The 24,007-nt window shown below is 32.7% G+C and overlaps 1 protein-coding gene across 39 annotated transcripts in view; it reads right to left on the bottom strand.

The window, feature by feature from the left end:
• The window catches only part of LOC127835102 (muscleblind-like protein 1), a 305,570-nt gene that overhangs the window by 73,672 nt on the left and 207,891 nt on the right, over nt 1–24,007 (bottom strand). For 37 of the 39 annotated variants that reach the window (XR_008028347.1, XM_052361376.1, XM_052361374.1 and 34 more), the window contains one exon: nt 16,723–17,189. Coding sequence is in view for 38 of the 39 variants with exons in the window: in XM_052361376.1 (XP_052217336.1) it covers nt 16,723–16,923 (201 nt within the window). In the remaining variant the exon portion in view is untranslated. Of the gene's footprint in view, nt 1–16,722; nt 17,190–19,018; nt 19,174–19,287; nt 19,427–24,007 lie in introns of those variants that run through there. The other 2 variants (XM_052361377.1, XM_052361373.1) reach the window with 2 other exon arrangements.

Genomic DNA, 24,007 nt, shown 5'->3' with positions numbered 1-24,007 from the left:
ATCATCAACGATTGTCATTTGTTTTAATATAATAGCATTGTCTTGTCCTGTTCATGCTATACTGAAGTAGGCAAAAACCAAACTGGTTGATCATTAGACAAGGTTTATTTAAGCTTGATTGTACCAAAAGACTTATTTAGAGAATCTTAGGTCTGTTATGTGGGTAGAACCAGAACACGTCTTTCAAGAAATGTTGTTGTTCATACCCATTTGAGGAGCAGTATCATAGAACAGCAGCTGTTCTATGAGACTGCTCCTCAAATGGGTATGAAACCCTCAGGCCCCAGATCAAAATGTGGCCAGCATTTGCCATCACGCAGCTGACACCTTCAGTGTTGTTGGTAGTACTCAACTCTCTAGTTAAAATATGAAGATAACTAACAAAACATTGTATAAATCATGCACATTTATTTATGTGATTAATTGACATTCTTCTAACATTTGGCTCGATGATTAAATAGTGGTAAACTAAAATTAAACATTTTGAAGTATTAATTATGTTATAATAAAGGATAAAGTTTCATAACATCTTTCAGCGGCTGGTAATTAAAACAATTTATTGTAAACAGGAGTAAACAAATAATCTTTTGTGTTGTTAGTATAAACATAACGCACAATCTTTACAACTTTAAAATTATATTTAACAAGGGCTGTTTGTAAAACATGCATGCCCCCCATATGGGCTCTAAGTTGTAGTGACAGCCATTTTGTAAATATGTTTTTTGTCACTGTGACCTTGACCTTTGACCTAGTGACCTCAAAATCAATAGGGGTCATCTGCGAGTCATGATCAATGTACCTATCAAGTTTCATGATCCTAGCCATAAGTTTTCCTGAGTTATCATCAGGAAACCATTTTACTATTTCGGGTCACTGTGACCTTGACCTTTGACCTAGTGACCTGAAAATCAATAGGGGTCATCTGCCAGTCATGATCAATGTACCTATCAAGTTTCATGATCCTAGGCATAAGCGTTCTTGAGTTATCATCCGGAAACCATTTTACTATTTCAGGTCACCATGACCTTGACCTTTGACCTAGTGACCTGAAAATCAATAGGGGTCATCTGCTAGTCATGATCAATCTACCTATCAAGTTTCATGATCCTAGGCATAAGCGTTCTTGAATTATCATCCGGAAACCATTTTACTATTTCGGGTCACAGTGACCTTGACCTTTGACCTAGTGACCTCAAAATCAATAGGGGTCATCTGTGAGTCATGATCAATGTACCTATGAAGTTTCATGATCCTAGGCCTAAGCGTTCTTGAGTTATCGTCTGACAACCACCTGGTGGACGACCGACAGACCGACCGACCGACATGAGCAAAGCAATATACCACCTCTTCTTCGAAGGGGGGCATAATAAAGCTTAACAAAGTTTCAAACTAATTTTCAGTGTAGACAGGAATATTCTCTCTCATGAATCAATCTTATAAATTATCAACTCCAAAATTGCTATTTGATTTTTAAATAAGAATTCACATTTAAGCCAGCCATTAATTATAGATTATACAAGTTGTTATTAATCAGTGTCATGTTTGGTTTATGTTGTGGGGACATCGTCTATTCAAAATGCATGTTTTATTACTGGCTCAAGCTGCATAATATTCATTTCATTTAATCATTTCCATTTTATATCCTACATAAAAGCTAATGGATTTTGCATAACAGACTACTTTTTAATGACATGCATCCCTTTGATCAACCTTTTTATCGACTATTTTTAATTATCTAATTTGTACAGCACCTAACTGTTAAAATCTGAATTACTAATTTGTATAGCACCTAACTGTTAAAATCTAAATTACTATCTATAAATAATTAACTAAGGTCTGGATTCAAAGTTTCTTCTTGTACATTTTTGCTAATTTTTGTTCAATAAATATATAAAAAATAAATGTATGTGAGCATAGTTTACTTAAGAACTCCGGAAATATTTTGGTCAGCTGTTTTTAATTATTTATATATTAATCAACAATTGATCTCTTTTCTAAAATATAATATATACTGAAGGAAAATTAATATATCATATGGTTCATAAATAGTTTATATAATGGGTGAAACCTTTTATTTGCGTTGCACTCTGAGAAAACTAGGTTTAATGCGTGGGCATAAAGTATTGTCCCAGATTGGTCTGTGCAGTCCGCATATTAGGCTAATCAGGGACGACACTTTCCGACTAGCCCCTTCAGGGCGGGAACCGAATTTTGAAGGCCTGTGCAAACAGTTTGGATCCAGATGAGACGCCACAGAATGTGGCATCTCATCAGGATCCAAACTGTTTGCTATTCTGATAGTATTCTTTGAAAAAAATCGAAGAAAATGCTAATTTTTGAAATTTAGCAGACAACATTTTAGCAGACGACAAATTTCCCAGCATGCAAAGGGTTTTACTGGGTTTTGTCAAGTAGAGACTTCCTCTAAACAAACAAAAAACAACAAAACAAACAAAAATAAATGGCACCCCATTTTCCCGGAGCTAGACTCAGGGTGATTATTAAGAGATAGATTAAAGGTCACAAAAAGCTTGTAGACATAATAAATCCTGACAACAAGCACTTGTACATAATTTATCTTTTTTTTCTGTGTTTTTTCTATAAGTGCATTGTCCTTCATCTTAAGAGATTTATCTAATGTGAAAATACAACACCCAAGGTCATGTAACGAAGGGAAGGTTGAAGGTCAATAGCAGGTAACTATAGTGGGTCTCTGTTTATTCGATTTCATGTAAATAATTTGTCCAAATGTGCTTGGTTAGCAATTCATCATTTATCATAACTAGCCAGAGAACTGAGTATTTATTATTTTATGATTATCTAGTGATATGGGAGATGACTGCATTCACAGTAACAACTGATCTAAAGTCATCTCCATTGACAATGCATTAGGAGATTATTTACTGGTACCCTGTACACTTTTGGTTGCATGTGTCCCATTCATTACTTGTCAAACAGAATGATGGGAAAATTGCTTTAACCAGCATTTAAACACTGACAGGCACTACTAAAATGAAAGGAAAACCAGCCGGCTCCCAAGAAATAAATTATACATCATATTGCTGGCTCCAGATTTTTATTTTCTTAGAAAACTGCAATATGTTGATATTATCAATGCTGAATTATAAAATATTAAAGAAATACTAGTGAAATAATGCCCAGTATATTTATAAAAACAAATTTCATTGCATGTATCAAATCTTTTCAGAACCAACTCTTTGAATGGCAGTAAAAGCAGACAAATAAATTTACATGGTACTACCCCCAAAACCTTGTGTTGAATGCCACAATTCCCTCTGAAATGTCCAACAAGCAGGACAATGCGCTGCCACCTAATGCCAGCCTCATGCGGTTAGACATCAACTATATTATGAGCCACTGAGTAAACAAATGTCACACCATTACAATTAATAATGTATCACATCAATATTTGTAATTGGTCTAGTGCATTTTACATAATAACGAAATGAATTAAAATGTGAAATTGATTTTTTGTACCTTTTTCAATTAATAAAATGTATGGTAAAAATTAGTGAGATACGTTCAATGATTGTTGAAAAGTTAAAAAGTTCACATGTCACAAGAATATCGGTGAATCTGACAGATGCCCCCCCCCCTCCAAATGCAATGTAGATTGTATTTTAAGGCTTAAAGAACTAGAACTGTGTTCACAGACACAGATGCCCATAACAATGTAAGAGTTGCACCAATCCACGATTTATTCTACAGCAGACAAAATGACAAACGGGCAAAACAAGTTTCAATCAAAATTCCTTCCACAATGATAATCTACACATTCAGCAAATCTGCCACACTATAAGAGGAGTCGAACGCACACAATGTCTGGACTATATATTCTATTGTGGGAAAACAGACAAAGTGCCATAATTCTGAAAAAACTCTCTGCTGCTGAAAATTTCTTTCTGAAAGATCTTCTTCACATTAAGGTCATTTTCTGTGAAATTTGAAGCAATGTGGACCCAATATTTAAATTGAAGTGAAAACACAAGCTTCTAGGTTATATAGGGTATATATATATATATATATATATATATATATTCAAAAGTGGAAAACAGAGGAAGGGCCATAATTTTGCCAAAACTAATTGCAGGCAAATTCATTTCTATATCATCATCTATACCCCTGAAAGTTTTAGAGATATCAACCACGTTGTTAAAGAGTGGTAAAAAAGCACATGCTCCAGTATGAACATTCAAACATACAAATGCATAGACATACAAGTGTAATTGTTAACCCATTTATGCCTAGTAGCCTCTAGAAAAAGGGCCTTGGTAAACAGCGTAGCCCCAGATGAGACGCCACATGATGCGGGGTCTCATCTGGGTCTGCGATGTTTGCTTAAAAGAATTTATGTAAGAAATATTCAAAACATAGAAATAATTATACTAGAAATCTCTTATTTTGGAAATAAATTGATCCAATTTAGCAGGATGGGAGAGTCCACTAGGCAAACATGGGTTAATGTGCCTCTAACTCTTCGGACATACACATAAGCCCATTGACAATGAACAGGTTCACTTCCAAGTAAGTTTTTATTAATAAATTGACAGCTTTAAAAGATTAGGCAAGTAGTTATTTTAAATGACCATTCTTATCAGTATAATAATACATAAATGAACATTAGTTATTATTTCATTAAATAATATTTCATTGAATTTTTATACATCATTTAGATGAAAGAACTTTTTTTTTGAAGATAAGATTTCAAATGAATTCCCCGCTTCAAGTCACATAAATGTTTAAAATGAAAAAAAATCTCATGGCCTAATGATATTCTAATGACACGTTCTCTCGACACACTGATAAGTAGTAACTCAGAACAGAAAATGCACATTGACACTCTTCAATCTCCGCCAGATAATGTAAGTGCCCATTGAGTGATTACAAAGTGTAAATTTCCTTCCCTGTAAGATCTGCAAAAAAGAACCCAACATGTGTTTTCAATCTCCACCATTCAAGAGTAAACAAAAGCATAACTTAAGTTTCTCACAATGTTCATTTTTGCTATGAGAATTACATTTTAAGATAAGCGATTGGAAGCATGCAAGATCCCTTGCCTGACGACCTTGAACTTGTTTTTTTGCCGCCATTATTAGGCAAAGGGATTGGTCCCAGTTACATGAGAAATGCAATCTATTCATATCTTATCATGAAACTTGTGCATGTGTATTTATATCATTGAAAATGTCATTTTAAAAAGTCCTTTACTGTGCTTTGCATACATTTGAATTCATTATATCTCGTCTCCGACAGGACACATTAATTACCTATAGGCATATGAACAAAATTAAATATTCCTGTACATAATTATCAGGACAAAATAATAAGTACCATCTGCAATCCTAATAATAAACTAATTTTACAGACATTAAATTTTCATTTCAGCTTTAACATAATTATGTATTTAAATAGGGCTAAATGTATTGCTCTTCACATTTGTATATCACAAGTTCTAGTCTCACAAAATAGACACAATGTAAAATCTAATAATGGAACACTCTTAAAGAAAGGCAGAGCATTTTTACCCTGGGAGGGGACTAGCAGTTTTGAGGTGTAGGGAACATGTGATAGGTGGGGGTTATCAAGGGGGATAAACTCCCTGTAACAGCACTCAGGCTCTTGGGACAACATTTACAAGTTTCTAAGTCATTTCAGACTAGAATCGCTATAGTAAAAAAAATGTTTTCTATAATTTAGCTCATTTATCTTCAAATCATATAACTGAACAGTAAGCAGAATTGGGGAAACAATTTGTGCGGTGACAATCTACTGGGACACCCCCAAGCCACATACTTGATTATAGTGTAACATCAAAGCAGGTTTTTAAAGAAAGGTAATTAACTTCCCCGGCGAAATGTTGTTCATGATTTCATGAACACTTCAAGCCAATCAAGAACTGTTCATGAACGGTTCTGAAAAAGTTCCTGAGCTTGGTTCATGAACTTTTGGACATGAACTGTTCTTAAGACATGTTCATGAACTGTTTATGAATTATTGTTGAACATTTCAAAGTTCATGAACAGTTCTTCATCTAACCATAAATACTTAGTGATGAACATTTCATGCACAAGTATTTCTAATGACTTTTCTGAGACAGACTTTAAGGATCCATCATGAATAATTCATGAATTCCTTTGTGCTAGATGTTTCATACATATTTTTGAAAGTAATATTGAAATGTCTAGCATACAAATCTTGTAGATTTGTGAAACCTGTGAAGTTAGTATGAATATGCATAGTACTTTCACCACTGTAAGTTAGAGTTCTTGACCTGTTCTAGAGAATTTTAAGAACATTTGTACAAGAACTGTTCAAGAACTGCCTTCAGGAACACTTCAATAACTTTTTAAGGACCTTTCCTGTTCTTGAATTATTCTTAAACTATTCTTGAACACTTTAAGAACTTTTTTGAACAACATGTTTCCTTCTGATGTTCTTAAACAGGTCTACACAATGTTTTTGAACGTATGATGGACTTTTTAAGAATCCAATATGTTCTTAAAAGGATCTGTCATTGTTCTTGGAAGACTTAAAAGACAAGTTTAAGAACGTTTTAAGGACATCTTATTTCAAGAACAGTTTAAGATGATATCAAGAACTCAATGTACATTGCATTGCTGTTTTTACAAAGAAAGAATATTGTGTGCACAGGAAGTTGAAACGGAAGGCACATGGTTTATGTTATATTTGAAAATGTAAGTCTTTAATAAATTACCGGCTGAACTGATCAGCCATTGGTTCCATTTCAAGTTCTTAATGGCACTGTAGGTGTAACCATTTCAGGGAAACCATTGATTAGTAAATGATTCTTGAACTGAAAATGAGACTATTCATAATCTTTTCAATACATAAATTATTCATGAACATATAGTGCAAAGTTGTATTATGAAATTTAAAGAGTATTATCAAACCACTTGTATCTCAGTTATTAGTGTTATATTTAAATTATTGTTATATGTTGCTATCAATATGTTAAGTGCTAATACAAGACTTGTTTCTTCTTACCCTGACCTGTTTGTTGAGCTTTAGTAACACTTATGATAACCTTTGCATAAATTAACAAATTCTTGTTCATGAATAGTTCATGAACACTTCATGCCACCTCAGTTCATGAACTCTTGAAGAACTATGGTTCATGAACTATTCACTTACAGTTCGTGAACAGAAAATGAGCCATTGAAAAATAGAAGGAAAATGTTCATGAACAGTTCGTGAACAGAAAAACCCTGAAGAATTTTTCAAGAATTGTGTTGTTCATGAACTGTTCAAGAACACTTCATGCCATTGATGTTCATGAATAGTTCATGAACATTTCATGCCATAATGGTTCAAGAATAGTTCATGAACACTTCATGCCACACGGGTTCAAGAATAGTTCATGAACACTTCATGCCATAAGGGTTCAAGAATATTTCATGAACACTTCATGCCATTAGGTTTCAAGAATATTTCATGAACACTTCATGCCATTAGTGTTCATGAACAGTTCATGAACTAAAATTTCAAGAACTTTTCACAGACGTGGCTCATTTTCTGTTCACGAACTATTCGTGAACAGTTCATGAACTCAGTTCACGAACAGTTCATGAACTGTTCACGAATTATTCGTGAACTGCAGAACAACATTTCGCAGGGGTACTTATAGCCTGAGTACATGCAACTAAAACTTGCGTTTTCTAAACAGCCAACATGTGGCTGTTTTCGGTGAAGTTTCTATGGACACAATTGCAGCAAAATGTAGAATGAGTATGAAGTATAATTAGCAAAAATCTATCTGCATGAAAATCATAACGCAGCATGGATGGGACATTTGAAATGTTTTATTTAACCCATATATGCCTAGCGTCTAGAAAAAAGGCCTTGGCAAACAGCGTAGACCAAGATGAGACACTGCATGATGCAGCGTCTCATCAGGGTCTGCTCTGTTTGCTTTAAGGAATTTCTGTAAGAAATATTCTAAATACAGAAATAAATATACTAGACATCTCAATTTTGGAAATAAATTGATCCAATTGAAAAGGATGGGAGAGTCCACGGTAGGCATTAATGTGTTAAAACAATGCAATAAAAGAGTCACCTGCACTTTTGTTATATAAGACATTTCTCATGTCCCCTTTATTTCGCAAAAAAAATCTAAATGCTTTGAACATTTCCCTTTTGTATTTTTCTATAACACCTTTGCTATTTGTCAAAATCTTTGGCAAAGCAGTAAGATTTTGTTGTTTTAGTTTTGTGAAATATATTAATTAAGTGGTCTAAGAAAATAAACAACCATTCACCACAAAGTTTTATGGGTCAATGTTATCTTTTTTTTTAAATTAGGCAAACATGGGGTATTATTGTTGTATCACAATCAGAAACCCATTATTTGTGAATTCAATTGTGTTAGACTATATAATGTCAAACCGTCTCTTGCACCCCATTTTATTTCATTAACCTTATTTTATCTTTTGCCTCATTTAAACTCACCAGTATATAAGAAGCCCATTATTTCTGGAAGTAGAACTGCCAAGCAATGTTAGCCCTGAAATTAGCTTTAATGGGCCAGAAGAAAGGCAACATTGTGCTCTTGCCAAAGGTAAACTTTCACTATCATAATGGATCTCTGTACTAGAACAAAGTCAGTAAAAAGAGAAACATCTGTGCATCAGAGAATAAATAATTGATGACCTAAAATGCATGTTGATGTAATAATCGGTCTAATCTGAAAACTCTATTATTTTTATTTGGTTAACCAGTCTGAAAGCCTTTAAACTTGGAAACTGCAAGTAAGCAATATTACTGAAAGCATGCACAATGGTGTACACTTGGAAGACCTTTAACTTTTTCAGTGCTGGAACTGAATTTTGAAGGCCTTTGCAAACAGTTTGTATCCAGATGAGACGCCACAGAACGTGGCGTCTCATCAGGATCCTAACTATGTGCTATTCTGATAGTATTCTTTAAAAAAACATAGAAGAAAATGCTAATTTCAGCAGACGACATCTTAGCAGACAACAAATTTCCCAGCATGCAAAGGGTTAATTGCTCATCTGAATGGGCAGTACTCCCCCACCCTCTCGAAATAAGAAACTTAAGCTTTAATCATTTGCCAAGAATGTTATTTTCTGCGCATTATTTTTATACAAATAAATTGGATCTCTGCTCTGGCCCATCTTTGTTTATTATACGCCAATGGTAATTTGGTTTCCATGAATTTGGTCTAATTTTTGGCCAGCATAAGGTTACATTTCCTTGTTTGATTCATCAACAATTGTTGATATTTGGTCATCTGGAATCACAATAACAAATATCAGAAGCGTCATTATCATGAAACTGACATATTTAATCATATTGCCTTCAAAGGATGACTGCTGATCATTATCATTAAAGAGTGTTGTTGTTTTTCAATCGAGATAAATACACCAGATGACACGATTTTATTGAAAAATCTGGGTTAACTTACACTGATACTTTTGCTTAAAAAGATGTTTTGGTTTATATGTTTACGCAGCTAAATTGATTCAAAATAACCCCGGCGAAATGTTGTTCATGATTTCATGAACACTTCAAGCCAATCAAGAACTGTTCATGAACGGTTCTGAAAAAGTTCCTGAGCTTGGGTTCATGAACTTTTGGACATGAACTGTTCTTAAGACATGTTCATGAACTGTTAATGAATTATTGTTGAACATTTCAAAGTTCATGAACAGTTCTTCATCTAACCATAAATACTTAGTGATGAACATTTCATGCATAAGTATTTCTAATGACTTTTCTGAGACAGACTTTAAGGATCCATCATGAATAATTCATGAATTCCTTTGTGCTAGATGTTTCATACATATTTTTGAAAGTAATATTGAAATGTCTAGCATACAAATCTTGTAGATTTGTGAAACCTGTGAAGTTAGTATGAATATGCATAGTACTTTCACCACTGTAAGTTAGAGTTCTTGACCTGTTCTAGAGAATTTTAAGAACATTTGTACAAGAACTGTTCAAGAACTGCCTTCAGGAACACTTCAATAACTTTTTAATGACCTTTCCTGTTCTTGAATTATTCTTAAACTATTCTTGAACACTTTAAGAACTTTTTTGAACAACATGTTTCCTTCTGATGTTCTTAAACAGGTCTACACAATGTTTTTGAACGTATGATGGACTTTTTAAGAATCCAATATGTTCTTAAAAGGATCTGTCATTGTTCTTGGAAGACTTAAAAGACAAGTTTAAGAACGTTTTAAGGACATCTTATTTCAAGAACAGTTTAAGATGATATCAAGAACTCAATGTACATTGCATTGCTGTTTTTACAAAGAAAGAATATTGTGTGCACAGGAAGTTGAAACGGAAGGCACATGGTTTATGTTATATTTGAAAATGTAAGTCTTTAAAAAATTACCGGCTGAACTGATCAGCCATTGGTTCCATTTCAAGTTCTTTGGCACTGTAAGTGTAACCATTTCAGGGAAACCATTGATTAGTAAATGATTCTTGAACTGAAAATGAGACGATTCATAATCTTTTCAATACATGAATTATTCATGAACATATAGTGCAAAGTTGTATTATGAGATTTAAAGAGTATTATCAAACCACTTGTATCTCAGTTATTAGTGTTATATTTAAATTATTGTTATATGTTGCTATCAATATGTTAAGTGCTAATACAAGACTTGTTTCTTCTTACCCTGACCTGTTTGTTGACCTTTGGTAACACTTATGATAACCTTTGCATAAATTGACAAATTCTTGTTCATGAATAGTTCATGAACACTTCATGCCACCTCAGTTCATGAACTCTTGAAGAACTATGGTTCATGAACTATTCACTTACAGTTCATGAACAGAAAATGAGCCATTGAAAAATAGAAGGAAAATGTTCATGAACTGTTCGTGAACAGCAAAACCCTGAAGAATTTTTCAAGAATTGTGTTGTTCATGAACTGTTCAAGAACACTTCATGCCATTGATGTTCATGAATAGTTCATGAACATTTCATGCCATAATGGTTCAAGAATAGTTCATGAACACTTCATGCCACACGGGTTCAAGAATAGTTCATGAACACTTCATGCCATAAGGGTTCAAGAATAGTTCATGAACACTTCATGCCATTAGGTTTCAAGAATATTTAATGAACACTTCATGCCATTAGTGTTCATGAACAGTTCATGAACTAAAATTTCAAGAACTTTTCACAGACGTGGCTCATTTTCTGTTCACGAACTATTCATGAACAATTCATGAACTCAGTTCACGAACAGTTCATGAACTGTTCACGAATTATTCGTGAACTGCAGAACAACATTTCGCAGGGGAAGTAGCGCTACCTGCAATGTGAACTGTTAAGCACTTTGATTATTTGTAATGCTTGTTTTATTTAGCCATAAAAAGTCATGAGCTCTGCCTATGCTAATGGCATTAACCTTACCATACCAATATTGATATGCATATTTGTGCTTGTGACAAATAAAAAAAAAACTTCAAACAATCTATCAAAATTTATATAACAAATACTTAGTTTATGTTAACAACAACTTTCTTATTTGCTCTAGCTTATGTTTACACAAACTTTATTATTTGCTCTACTATTAATTATTGTTTGATTATTTGTTCAAGCAGTTAAAGTAAATTGATAGTATGGCGCAACCATGTACTTAAATAATGATCAGCTTTTTTTTCCTTATAAAATACTGTTGAACAACACTTTCCCAATGAGGAAAATTACAAAATACCAAATTTTTTTATAAACAAATCTCAAAACCAAAGACAGTTGTGTCACATTGTTCCAAAATGACATTATGGGCAAGTGAACAAAATAAAGTGATTAGTAGTGTAAAACCACTAGCACCTTGCTCAATTAAATCTGTTCAATCAATTAGGTCATTTTTGTTTAAATTTTGCATAGATTTGGCCCCTGAAGTGTTAATTTATTTTTCTTAAAAGGGATGCTTTCCTGTGAATAAAGTGAGTCACTGTAATAAGAAATACACACAATTAAATGAGTACATCTTGATTACATTTCTCCAATGTGTCAGTGCCTGCCGATGTCAATGTCCGGCTTTAAGAAAACTAAAAATGTTAGTGGCCAATGTAAGTCAGTTTCAAACGAGGCCCCTGAAGAGCACCAGTCGGGCTGTTAGTTTATTGAGAAAATACATGTCTCAAATGGCAAGTGTCTCTAATGAGCACTGAAACTGAACATGTCACGCAAAAAGGCATCACATGAAAGAATATTAAAATGAGTTTGTCTCAGCAATTTTCCCCAGGGAAACAGGTTTGTGAACTTCATGAATTTATTCATGAACTTCATGAATTTACTCCACGAACTTCATGAACCAGTTTATGAATGGACAAAATATTCTTGAACAAGATTAAAATTGTCAAGCAATATAAGTCCCCTACCGGCTCCACCATTGTCAGAAATTCCACCATTTTCAGACTTTAAAAATATATATATTTGTTGCCATAGCAACCAGAATTTTTGACGTAGGAACAAAATGAAATGACGTGCATAATGTCCATATGGCCATCTATCCATGTTTCAAGTTTCATTAAAAAATATTAAAAACTTTTAAAGTTATCGCAGGATCCAGAAAATCACCATTTCAGTAGTATTTCTAGTCTATTTGTTGCCATAGCAACCAGAATTTTTAACGTAGTAACGAAATGAAACGACGTGCATAATGTCCATATTGACATCTATCCATGTTCCATGTTTCATGAAAAATATTAAAAACTTTTTAAGTTATCGCAGGATCCAGAAAAGTGTGACAGACAGACAGACTGACTGACAGACTGACAGACAGACCGAGCGCAAACCATAAGTCCCCTCCGGTGAAACTGGAAGGGGACTAATAACACATAAGTATTCATGAACTTCAAGTTCATGAACTTGAAACCAGTTCCCGAACTTCTTGAATTTATTCATGAACTTCATGAATTTATGCCATGAACTTCATGAACCAGTTCAAGAAAGGACAAAATATTCATGAATAACACAAGTATTCATGAACTCCCAAGTGAATGGACTTGAAACAGATTCATGAATTTCATGAATTTATTCATGAACTTGATACACTTAATGTACTGGTTCATAAACATAATATTGCTGTTTTTACAAGGGAAGAATATTGTGGGCACAGGAAGTTGAAACAGAAGCTTTATGTTATTTGGAAATGTAAGCCTTTCATAAATTACAGGCTAAACTGATCAGCCATTGGTTCCATTTCAACTTCTTTGACACTGTGTTCACTAATGTTTCCCAATTTTTGCTACATTGTATCACTCTTCCCTCTGCTTTATGAACGTTTTTGTCATCAAAAGAATCAGAAACATAACCAATAATTTCATACTCATTTACTGTTCGCCAACATGGCATGACATGAAGTGTCAGCTATTCTAATGATTTAATTGCAATGTTGAATTTTATCTTTAAGTTCTTTCAGTTTACCAGGAATATCGCTCCTGTAGATTTTAATGACTGTAAAATAAGCCTTAGTACATAACTTTGTTGTGTTATTCTTCATCTTAATCTTTTCAAAGAAGATCTTCCAATCATACAATGTTTATGAAAATATTAAACTGGGAATAAAATAATATTGTTCTGTTATCATATTTCCATTGTTTGTCCTTTGTGAAACATCATCATGAACAAATTCATAAAGTTCATGAACCTTTTTGTTTCAGAGTTCATGAATTTGTTAATGAATAAGTTCATGAAATCTAAAAGTTCATGAAACATTTTTTTGTTTTTCACAAATATCTTGTTCATAAATTGATTTATGAATATTTTAACAAAGTTCATGAACATTTTTTTTCGTTCAGAGTTCATGAATTTGTTCATGAATAAGTTAACCATTTCTAAAAGTTTGTGAAACATAAATTTTGCTTTTCATGAATATCTTGTTCATGAATTGATTTATGAATAATTTCATGAATAAATTCATGAAGTTAATGAACCTGTTTCTCCGGGGTTAACACATTAAATGTGGACAAACAGGTTTCATTAATCCTAACAAAATTGCCTCTCTACACTACATAAACCAAAATTTCGATCATTATTATATAAACAGTGTTGAGCTATGAATTCAAACTACTAAGTTCTTTTTGTTATCTTAATTCTGGCCATATTTTATATGCCAAGTTTTCCAATTGATGTTTTGTCATTATATTGATGATTGAAGATACTCAAACAAAGACCTTTTATAGTTTCCTGTCACGGGATATTGTTAATAAACCTTAAACAGAACAAAACTCTTTTGAATTATGAAATAAATTATTTACGAAAATCCTTTTTTATTTTTGTCTTTTTAACATTAAAGAAAAAGTGAGTAGGAAAAAAATAAAATTACTCTCCATATTGCCATCTATCCATGTTTCAAGTTTCATGAAAAAATATTTTAAACTTTAAAAGTTATTGCAGGATCCAGAAAAGTGTGAAAGACTGACACTGACACACAGAGCGCAAACCATAAGTCCCTCTCCGGTTTCACCGCTAGGGGACTAATACAAACTTTTTTTTTATTGTTCTCAATTTCGAAGCATTTTTTAATGGAAAAAAGTCATGCCATAATGCATCATGCAATTATATATAATTTGCTTGCAACTATTTCATTGTTATGATATTACCCATTTTGGGAATTGACACTTATAATACATACAATTCTGCAACTTGGAACTTAATTACACCGACATAGGACAGTTTGTGTTAAAATTTAGTGATGCCCTAGTCTTGTAATAAAATTAGAAGAAGACAGGTCAGTGATTTAAACCTCTAAACCAGTATGTGAGTTAAATATCAAACCAGTCTGTGATTCAAACCTCAAAACCAGTCTGTGAGTTAATTATCAAACCAATCTGTGATTTAAACCTCAAAACCAGTCTGTGATTTAATTTAGATCCCATGTCCTTAAACTGTGCTAGATCTGAGAATACATCCCATAAACAAAAGCCAAAACTTGTGACAAAATAATGACGCCCTGAGAAAGTAATTAAATTTGAAGTATAAAATGCACAAATTGTCATTCAAAGACATAATATAAGCTATTTTAATTTAATCGCACATTACCATTTCCATTTTACTAATGGAACCAAGTATTTTCAATGCAGCAAAATATGCAATGAGATTATACAATTTGTGTTTATTCACAGGTTTAAATAGATAAATTCTTTGTATGGGTAAAAAAAGCAAAGTAAAAAGAACGCACCATTTTTAACTTTTCAATGTACTTTCGGATAATGCAATCAAATAGAAGCATTCAACCAGGATATGGTTGGAAAAAAACATGTGTGCACCTTAATGCATATTAACAAATTTAAGACTCCAGGATGATGTGTTAATTGCTGTTTTGTAACTTCTGAACCTGGCTACATGACAGTTAATAAAAACGCTGATCAAAGTTACCATAATAAAATTATAAAAACTGCACTTTGTACTTTTGGACATATTGAAGAGCCATGCAATAACTCATGCTCAGTTATTCAAAATTGACGGCAGACACAGTGTCGCCTTCAAAATATTTCCATGAAGAATTCAATGGTTATTTTGAAATGTGCAGGATGTAAACGAAAAAGAATATTGCAGACATATAGGATCTGGCACGAGTTGTCATATCATAACATATTTTATTAAACGAGTTCAGGAATTTTTTAGTAAGCGAGCATTTGGCGAGCTTACTAACGAATTTCCAGGACGAGTTTTATAAAATATAGTATGAAATGACGAGTGTCAGATCTTTTTTATCACATGCTTTTAAATGAGCAAATTAAATAAATATTTACGCAAACATCATGATAAATCCTGAATGTTGTTTACATTTTGTGACGTCAATTGACGTTGCAACGTCATTTCAGCAAAACAAGAAAATGCGATTTGTCAATCGAACAAAACTAAGCCGATGAAAATGCTTAAAAAGTGTATTACACATGTGTAAGATAAAAAAATTCCTAATGGTTATATTACATGGGAAACAGGGTATGGCATGTGATAAATTTATATTCCATTCCATTCTTGATATTGTTCAGTCAGTTTCCAAGGAAAAAATAAAACACTGTCTTATGATTACCAATAAACTATCAAGCAATATTTATCACAGAGACAGTTTCATACAGATGAAGTTGTACAATTACATAATATATACGTCTGGGATCATCTATATTTATAATGCCAAAAACAAATAAGGGGATAACAAATTTACATGTAAGTGAATCATGTAAAATGATTCCATTGCATCTAAATGTGTTAACTTCAACTTTGATTTTCAGAGAAGTTCATTTGATGAGAACCAGATGGTGTCATTAAGACACTTAAATATGAAAAGACCTTGATTTAGTCACTAGAAATCCCCTTTGTGATGCTCAATAACAATTGTTACCATGGGTCTGGAAAAAAAGATCCAACAGAACTCTAATTGAACAGGTTTCAGACATTGGGTCTGCCAGTTGCACCACTGGGTAAGAAAATATTGCATCTAATGCAGAATCTGAAGCAGCTTTAACTCCTTCACAATCAATGCTTAATGTTTCCCAATCAACACTTGCTAGTTCCCAATCAATGATTGATATTTCCCAATCAACCCTTGATATTTCCCAATTCACCCTTGATGTTTTCTAATCAACCCTTGATATATCCCAAGCAACCCTTGATATTTCACAATCAATCCTTGATATTTTATAATCAACCCTCAATATTTGAGAATCAGTTTGCTTGCTTACCTTTATAGAATCAAAGCATGCTGTCACGCGTCCACTTTGTACTTCCACGTGTGGCGGTGGGTGTGCAAATTTACATTCTTGGTCACTCCGTGTGCACTTACTCCTTTGAAATTCGCGACACACCTCGAGTGTCAACCATCGTGAATCTTTAGCATTCGCTGCCGCCGCTAAATTCAACACTGCTGGGTTAACCATGGCCATTCCAAATATCGATGAAAGACGGGGGTTAAAAAAAAACTACAATTATATGGAACACAAATATGGTGCAAACAAACTTGATCACTTCCGGTTGTTCACTCAGGTATTGAAATCAATAGAAAAGTGTCCGAAATTTTCTATAAACAACTAACAAACTTATGGCACTGTTCAGTACTAAAGCATAAATCCGAGATCGTTTGGGGGGGCTATGATGTACTTTGTCTGTCACATTGTCTGCGTAGTTGGAAAGTCTCTGTACAGCTTAATATCTGAAAATAGAAAACAATACAAATTAAGAAGTCGTAAGAATCATTTTAAATATTTTCCTTTCAAATGCCTTTGCATGAAAGATAAATTATTAAAAACCCATCATAACGTCAATTAAAAACAACATAATCTAGTCCTCTAAATATAGTTTTAAAATAAAAGACATAATACATAATAATCCAAATAATATAAAAAGTTATTAAAATAAATAAAACAAACTGGTTTTGGAAAATGCATGAAATTCAAGATATTAATCACAGTTTTTGGAGCTTTTCTATATGCATGAGACTTAAAGGGATCTTTTCACGCTTTGGTAAATTGACAAAATTGAAAAAAGTTGTTTCAGATTCGTAAGTTTTCGTTTTAGTTATGATATTTGTGAGGAAACAGTAAAACTGAACATTAACCTTGCTCTAATATAGCCATTATATGCATCTTTTGACGATTTTAAAACCTAAAAATTATAAAGCGTTGCAACGCGAAACGATTGAATAATTTGGAGAGTTCTGTTTTTGTCGTTAAATTTTGTGAAACTACGAAGATTGCTTATATAAGGTATAAAATACGTAATGAATGTGTATACGGCGGAATAGCTCAGTAGGCTAAAGCGTTTTTACTTCAGGACTCTGGCAGGACTCCAGGGGTCACTGGTTCGAAACCTGCTCCGGGCAATGTTCTTTTCCTTTTTTTTAATTTTTTTTCTTGATTTTTTACTGGAGCTTTTATGATCCAATGTTTACATTTATCAATATAAAGCATTTAATGAATAAGTTAAAAAAAATGCCAAAATCTGTGAAAAGGCCCCTTTAAGTGTGTACATTTTCTGCATAATTTAACAAGATCATAACACTCCAAAACGCATTGCCTATTCTAACCAGTCATACAAACTGTTGAATGAATAGTCCCAATGAACAATCAGCTATATCGGGTCAATCTAGTCCACTCTGACAATAAGTGACACTATGTAGCCAGCACTATTCTGAATGAAAACATGAAAACATTAGAGTTGCACGTGCAATATAAACTACCGCAACTACCAGAGAGAATTCAAAATCGGTAAACAAAATAAAATTCAATGATTCTTTATTACTATTCTGTAAATGACATTTGTCTCATGGAGAGCGAATCATGTCACCAGAAAAAATCAGTAAAAACATTACACCAATTTTATCAGTAAATATGTTACACCTAATGAATCATATTATTGTAATTAAAATATGCTTAAGGCAACAATTCAGAGTGCTCATGTCATCAAAAGTATTATCAATAGTATTATTAACTCTTTCAGTGCGGGAACCGAATTTTGAAGGCCTTTGCAAACAGTTTGGATCCAGATGAGACGCCACAGAACGTGGCGTCTCATCAGGATCCAAACTGTTTGCTATTCTGATAGTATTCTTTGAAAAAAATCGTAGAAAATGCTAATTTTAGAAATTCAGCAGATGACATTTTAGCAGACAACAAATTTCCCAGCATGCAAAGGGTTAATTATAAAAGGAATAATTATGTTATATGAGTGTTACACTCACTGCAGTTAACAACTATAAACATTTAAATTACTTGTGAAAACTTAAAAAAAAAAGCTGAATGAAATAAAATTGAAATTGAATCAAATGTCCATATTTTTGTGTGAGCAACTTATACATTAATCAGAAAGTTTCTATCATAACTGTCTATATGTTAAAAAATAAATTTAGTTTTGTCTCTAGCTTTTCATAATCAACATATTTTCCATTTTCAAAAATACGCAGTTTAAAAAATATATTTAACCAGACAGAAGAGCAAAAGCAATCAAATTTTATTTAAATGTATAAAGTAAAAAAAATACCACCTTAAATCTGATAAATATCCAGCTCATATGCTAATCTCAAATCATCAACAATTCTAACTGCATTCTTAACACAAAATCCCCAGTTTTTTGTATTTTGCTTCCTGCTTACACTTCAAACAAGAGGTTTAAGTTTCAGACTCCTCACAAAGTTTAACAAACAAGAAACAGATGAGGAAATTAAACAAGGAAAATTTGAAAGACTTTTTGCTATCGCAACCCAAAATGCAACAATACGACGCAAACAATTGTGCCACAATTACTTCCTGTACCTCAAGTATTGCTCATGAAATTCAAAATAACATCCACTTTCGATATTAGATACTAACTGCAGACTGGTTACACAAAAAGAATGTAATCCCTGCACTGCGGGCTGTGCACATATCCCTCGGCAAGCGTGGCTTACAAATCAGACATATTCCCCCATGTGACACTAAAATTCTCATCTGCTACAGTGCTACAGTCTGCTTCAGTCTATAGGAAGACATGCTAGACATGCATCCAATATTTACCCCACTATAACTACCAGCAATAGCTTCACCTCTCTCCCTCTATTTCCACCACTGTTTTGTTATACTTTCTTACATTTTTCCAATGCCTCCCCCATTGTTAAGCTGTATTTTTCACAAAAATATGTTACCAACTATGTGGAATTATCTGCCAAAAAGAAACACAATTATCGGAATGAATGCAAAATGAGTCACAAGAATAAAAACTGTAATTCCAAGATTTATAAGGAACACCATCTTGCAATATTGTAGCATGTGATAGCTTACTGTTGCCTGTTGAATACTAAGTGAGTTGTGCTGTAAAACTAGTGCTTGAACAGCGGAAAGTGAGTATTAGAAAATTAGAAATCTCTAGAGACAAACATAGGGAAGAATAACCTACCAGTCAGACGAAATGAGTCTTGAACAATTATATATGAGGAAAGATTTTAACATTGTTGTCATTAGGAAATATTAAATGTAGTTTTGCACTTAAAGCAGTTAAATCAAACAAAGCTTTTATCAATATTACATATTCAAATAACATTTGATGATATATTATACTTAAATGTGGAGATGGAGCCCAACTTTTTTTGGTCAAACCGCTCCAAGATCTGATGGATTTTTTGACAGTTTCAATGAGAATTATTTTTTAAATATTAAAATTTCTGAGAGGTCAAGATATTGACAAAACTGAACAAACAAGATTTTCTGAGAACAAAATAATGAGGAATGCGGATATGATTGAGAACAAAACGAACATGGGTATTACAGTAATAAATGGCTGGGTATTACAGCAATAAATGGCGTTTGAAACAATTGGGAGATAATGATGACATATTGAAGACATTTTACATTATACTGTGACATCACAAATTTGTAATAATCAGTATATACATTGAAGCATAATGCATCACAAACTCTTGTGATTCAACAACAACAGCTCAAGATATTATTCTGTCCCTCTTTCAACTGACAATTATTTATTAAGTCCATAATAATTCAAGCGTGAAACACTTTCATGATGATTATAATGCTTCCAACGGAAAGTAAAAATACAATATATTACCGAAAATTCATTCGGCAAACAGAAATATAGTTCATCACAGTACTCTTACTGCTTGGAGGTACATTTCACAGATCAGTATGAACCAGTGAGGTCAATGATATTTGAGTTTCAAAGGGAAGTAATTACATTCAGAAACCAGGGAATTTCCACAGAAAAATAAGAGAAAAAATTGTTGTTACAAATGTTGAAAAGTTCCCAATAATGTGTTGTTATTGTCAATAGAACAATAATTACAGGAGTTTCCATATTAAAGCAGACTCACAATTGCCCATTTCTTAGGGCAAGTGATTTTCGAAAGTTGGCAATAACAATATAAATTATCTTGCTTGGGTTAATATCAATATGTATTTGAAGTATTAGAACTGATCATCAGTTGTTGAAATATTCAGGATTTGTCTCTGTAAATTGCAGAATTTCTTTATTAAAAAGTAATTTAGCTCAATACATATAATTGTTTTCTGAAATTTCTGAAGCACATCCCATGATAGTACAATGTGTTTTAGTATTACAAATGTATCATTTCTGGAGGTAAACTCTTGTTACTATAACTAAAATTTATTATTCTATATCCAATAAATTCATCCAATGGGCATTCTTCATAAGTTCCACGTGACCGTCCAATATATTCCGGTATTGGACAGTTGAGTACAAGTGCACTAAGCAATTGTTTTATAACGATAAAAGCCGTTACCGAGAAAAAGTATCCGAATGTACAATATTCGATTCACACAGGCGATATTTAGATTGTATTTCTTAAATAAATAAATTGGATAAATGTTAGAAATTAAAAACAAATGCAACAGCAAGTGATATTGTTATTGTTTGAAATTGAAAAACAAATGCAACAGCAAAACAAAAACTCTATTTTATTAACCTCAATGACAGCTTTAATCCAATGCTTATAGAAACACAGTTCAATGATATGCCCTTCCATTTTCTGTTCTTCCATCCCTTTATCGAAATGTATTTAAATCCACACTTTCTTTGAAAGCGTTTGTATCCCATGCTAACCATTCTGACCCAAAACACGATTTAGGAATTCGTAATCCTGTCGGAGCGAGTTGTTTTATTCTTATCGAAGTTAACAATTATGCATGACAAACACACAATCCGAAATACGTTTTGGATTCGTTCTAAGATTTAAAAAAAATATTATGATTAATTTACTGTTAAATACAAACACGTCCATAGTGATTAGTGTTAACCCTAAAATGCAGAAAGTCTTGCTTATACTAGTATGTTTCGTCAGAGAAATGACGTCACACGAGATACGTCATAAATTGCGTAATCAGGTGAATGAAAATAAAAATACGGAAAGCTGGTTTGGTTATATATTTTAAAGAAGAAACAAAAGAGCGTTAGAAAGAGATATAGAATAAAAAGATTATTAGACGTTTAAACTGTACAATACGTAATATATTTTGACTCGCACACAGTTTGAAGTCATATTGGACTCGCCTAACGGCTCGTCCAATATGACTTAAACTGTGTGCTAGTCCAAATATATCCCCGTATTGTACAGTGAAACGTCTAATAACCTATAATTATAAAACATTTTCCCGTAAAAGCAATAACATACTGCCTTTATGTAACAGACGGTAACAATTGTGCACAACATGCACATTTTGCAGCACGTAAATCTGCAAAACAACATGTAAAGCTTCAAAACATTACATCTTAATAGCTTCAAGCTAAAAGCAAAATTAGTGTGATGCAATTAACTAAATCTTTAAAAAAAAAAACTACTTTGCCAAACCTCATGCTTTACCGGAAAAATTTCACATTTTATGTTGTTTACGCGAAAAAAAGCAATTTGCCTAAGTGCTAAATAGATCAAAGCCGATAAAGAAGAGGTTGGTAATGTTTTGTTGTGTGTGTTTTATAAATACAAGAATGTTTATTTTATGTCCCATTTAAATCCTTTACCTAACAACTCACATGCAGGTACTTATTCAGTAGGGATAATTGAAGATTTTTAAGTGTCACTCGTGCACAACTCATGAAAATCTTATGTTTAATTAACGCTTGTGACCTAAAACATTATATTACCAAATAAATTGTACTCATTTTCTTCTTAACTATTTTTTTTCCTGCCAATTTTCTATTTTTAGTTGTAATCCTTATGAAAAATTAATGTGATTAACCCATTTATGCCTAGCATCTAGAATAAAGGCCTTGGCGAACAGTGTAGACCCAGATGAGATACCGCATAATGCGGCGTCTCATCAGGGTCTGCGCTGTTTGCTTAATCGAATTACTGTAAGAAATATTCTAAATATAGAAATAAATATACTAGACATCCCTAATTTTGGAAATAAATTGATCCAATTTAGAAGGATGGGAGCCCACTAGGCATAAATGTGATTAATATAATTGTATGTTTTGTCTTTTGATCTCACTCATCTTACTATTATGAGATGTTTGGCAATTGACATAAATCTCGGTATAAACTGTGTTGTTTCAACAATGTGTAATATCAAGTTTTTACTGTTTATATTTATTTATATAAAAATATATAATTTTTGACAAATAACTTGTAACATAGAGACCGGTTTATATAATTGCAACATTCAAATTAATTTTAACTGCATGTTTATTAGTTTGTTTGACTTCAATCTGCAGAAAATGAAACCATGTCCATTCAAATGTGTATAAACTGAGTGTTTAAAATACACTTAAAATGATAAAATCACTTTATATGAAAAAGTAAAGGTAAAATGCATATGATACAAAAGTCTAGACAGAATATTACAACAAGAGCACCACATAACGGGTGCCACGCTCGGCTGCGGATGCAGTTTTAAATAAATGAAAGCTTGTCAGATTTTATTTTTTATTTTTTTAGAGGTCACAGTGACCTTGACCTTTGACCTAGTGACCCTAAAATGAGTGTGGCATGTAGAACTAATCAAGGTGCAGCTACATATGAAGATTCAAAGTTGAAGGTTGAAGCACTGATTTTAGAGCCAATGTTCAAAACCTTAACAAAATGTTAAGGTTTTAGCACAACGCGGACAGCGGACGACAAGCTGGCTATGACAATACCTCGGGTTTTCTCCAAAAACAGCCAAGCTAAAAATAGATTCAGAACATGACAATAAAGTTTTGCGAGAGCAAATCACCAAAATGATGTTATTTGTCATTAAATATTTACCCAAACGTGGAAAGGCCCCTTTAATAAATCAAATCAATACATCAGGCAACCACATTTATTAGTACAAATAAAAATGTAATTAAAGAAATTTATAGCATGTTGTCTTACTGTTATTTCTGTTATTTGAAATATTGTTGATTATAAAACAAGCTTAATCATAATGCTTACAAATTTAACCTTTAAAAAAATCTATTAAAGATTTGATTTACTGTTCTGGAACTTTATAAGGATCCATATATATTAATCGCTGCACATTGATAAAACATAAAAACAAAATTATT

This window comes from Dreissena polymorpha, chromosome 6, assembly GCF_020536995.1.
Source record: "Dreissena polymorpha isolate Duluth1 chromosome 6, UMN_Dpol_1.0, whole genome shotgun sequence".
Classification (NCBI taxonomy): Eukaryota; Metazoa; Mollusca; class Bivalvia; order Myida; family Dreissenidae; genus Dreissena; species Dreissena polymorpha.
This window is presented reverse-complemented; position numbering and strand designations above follow the sequence as displayed.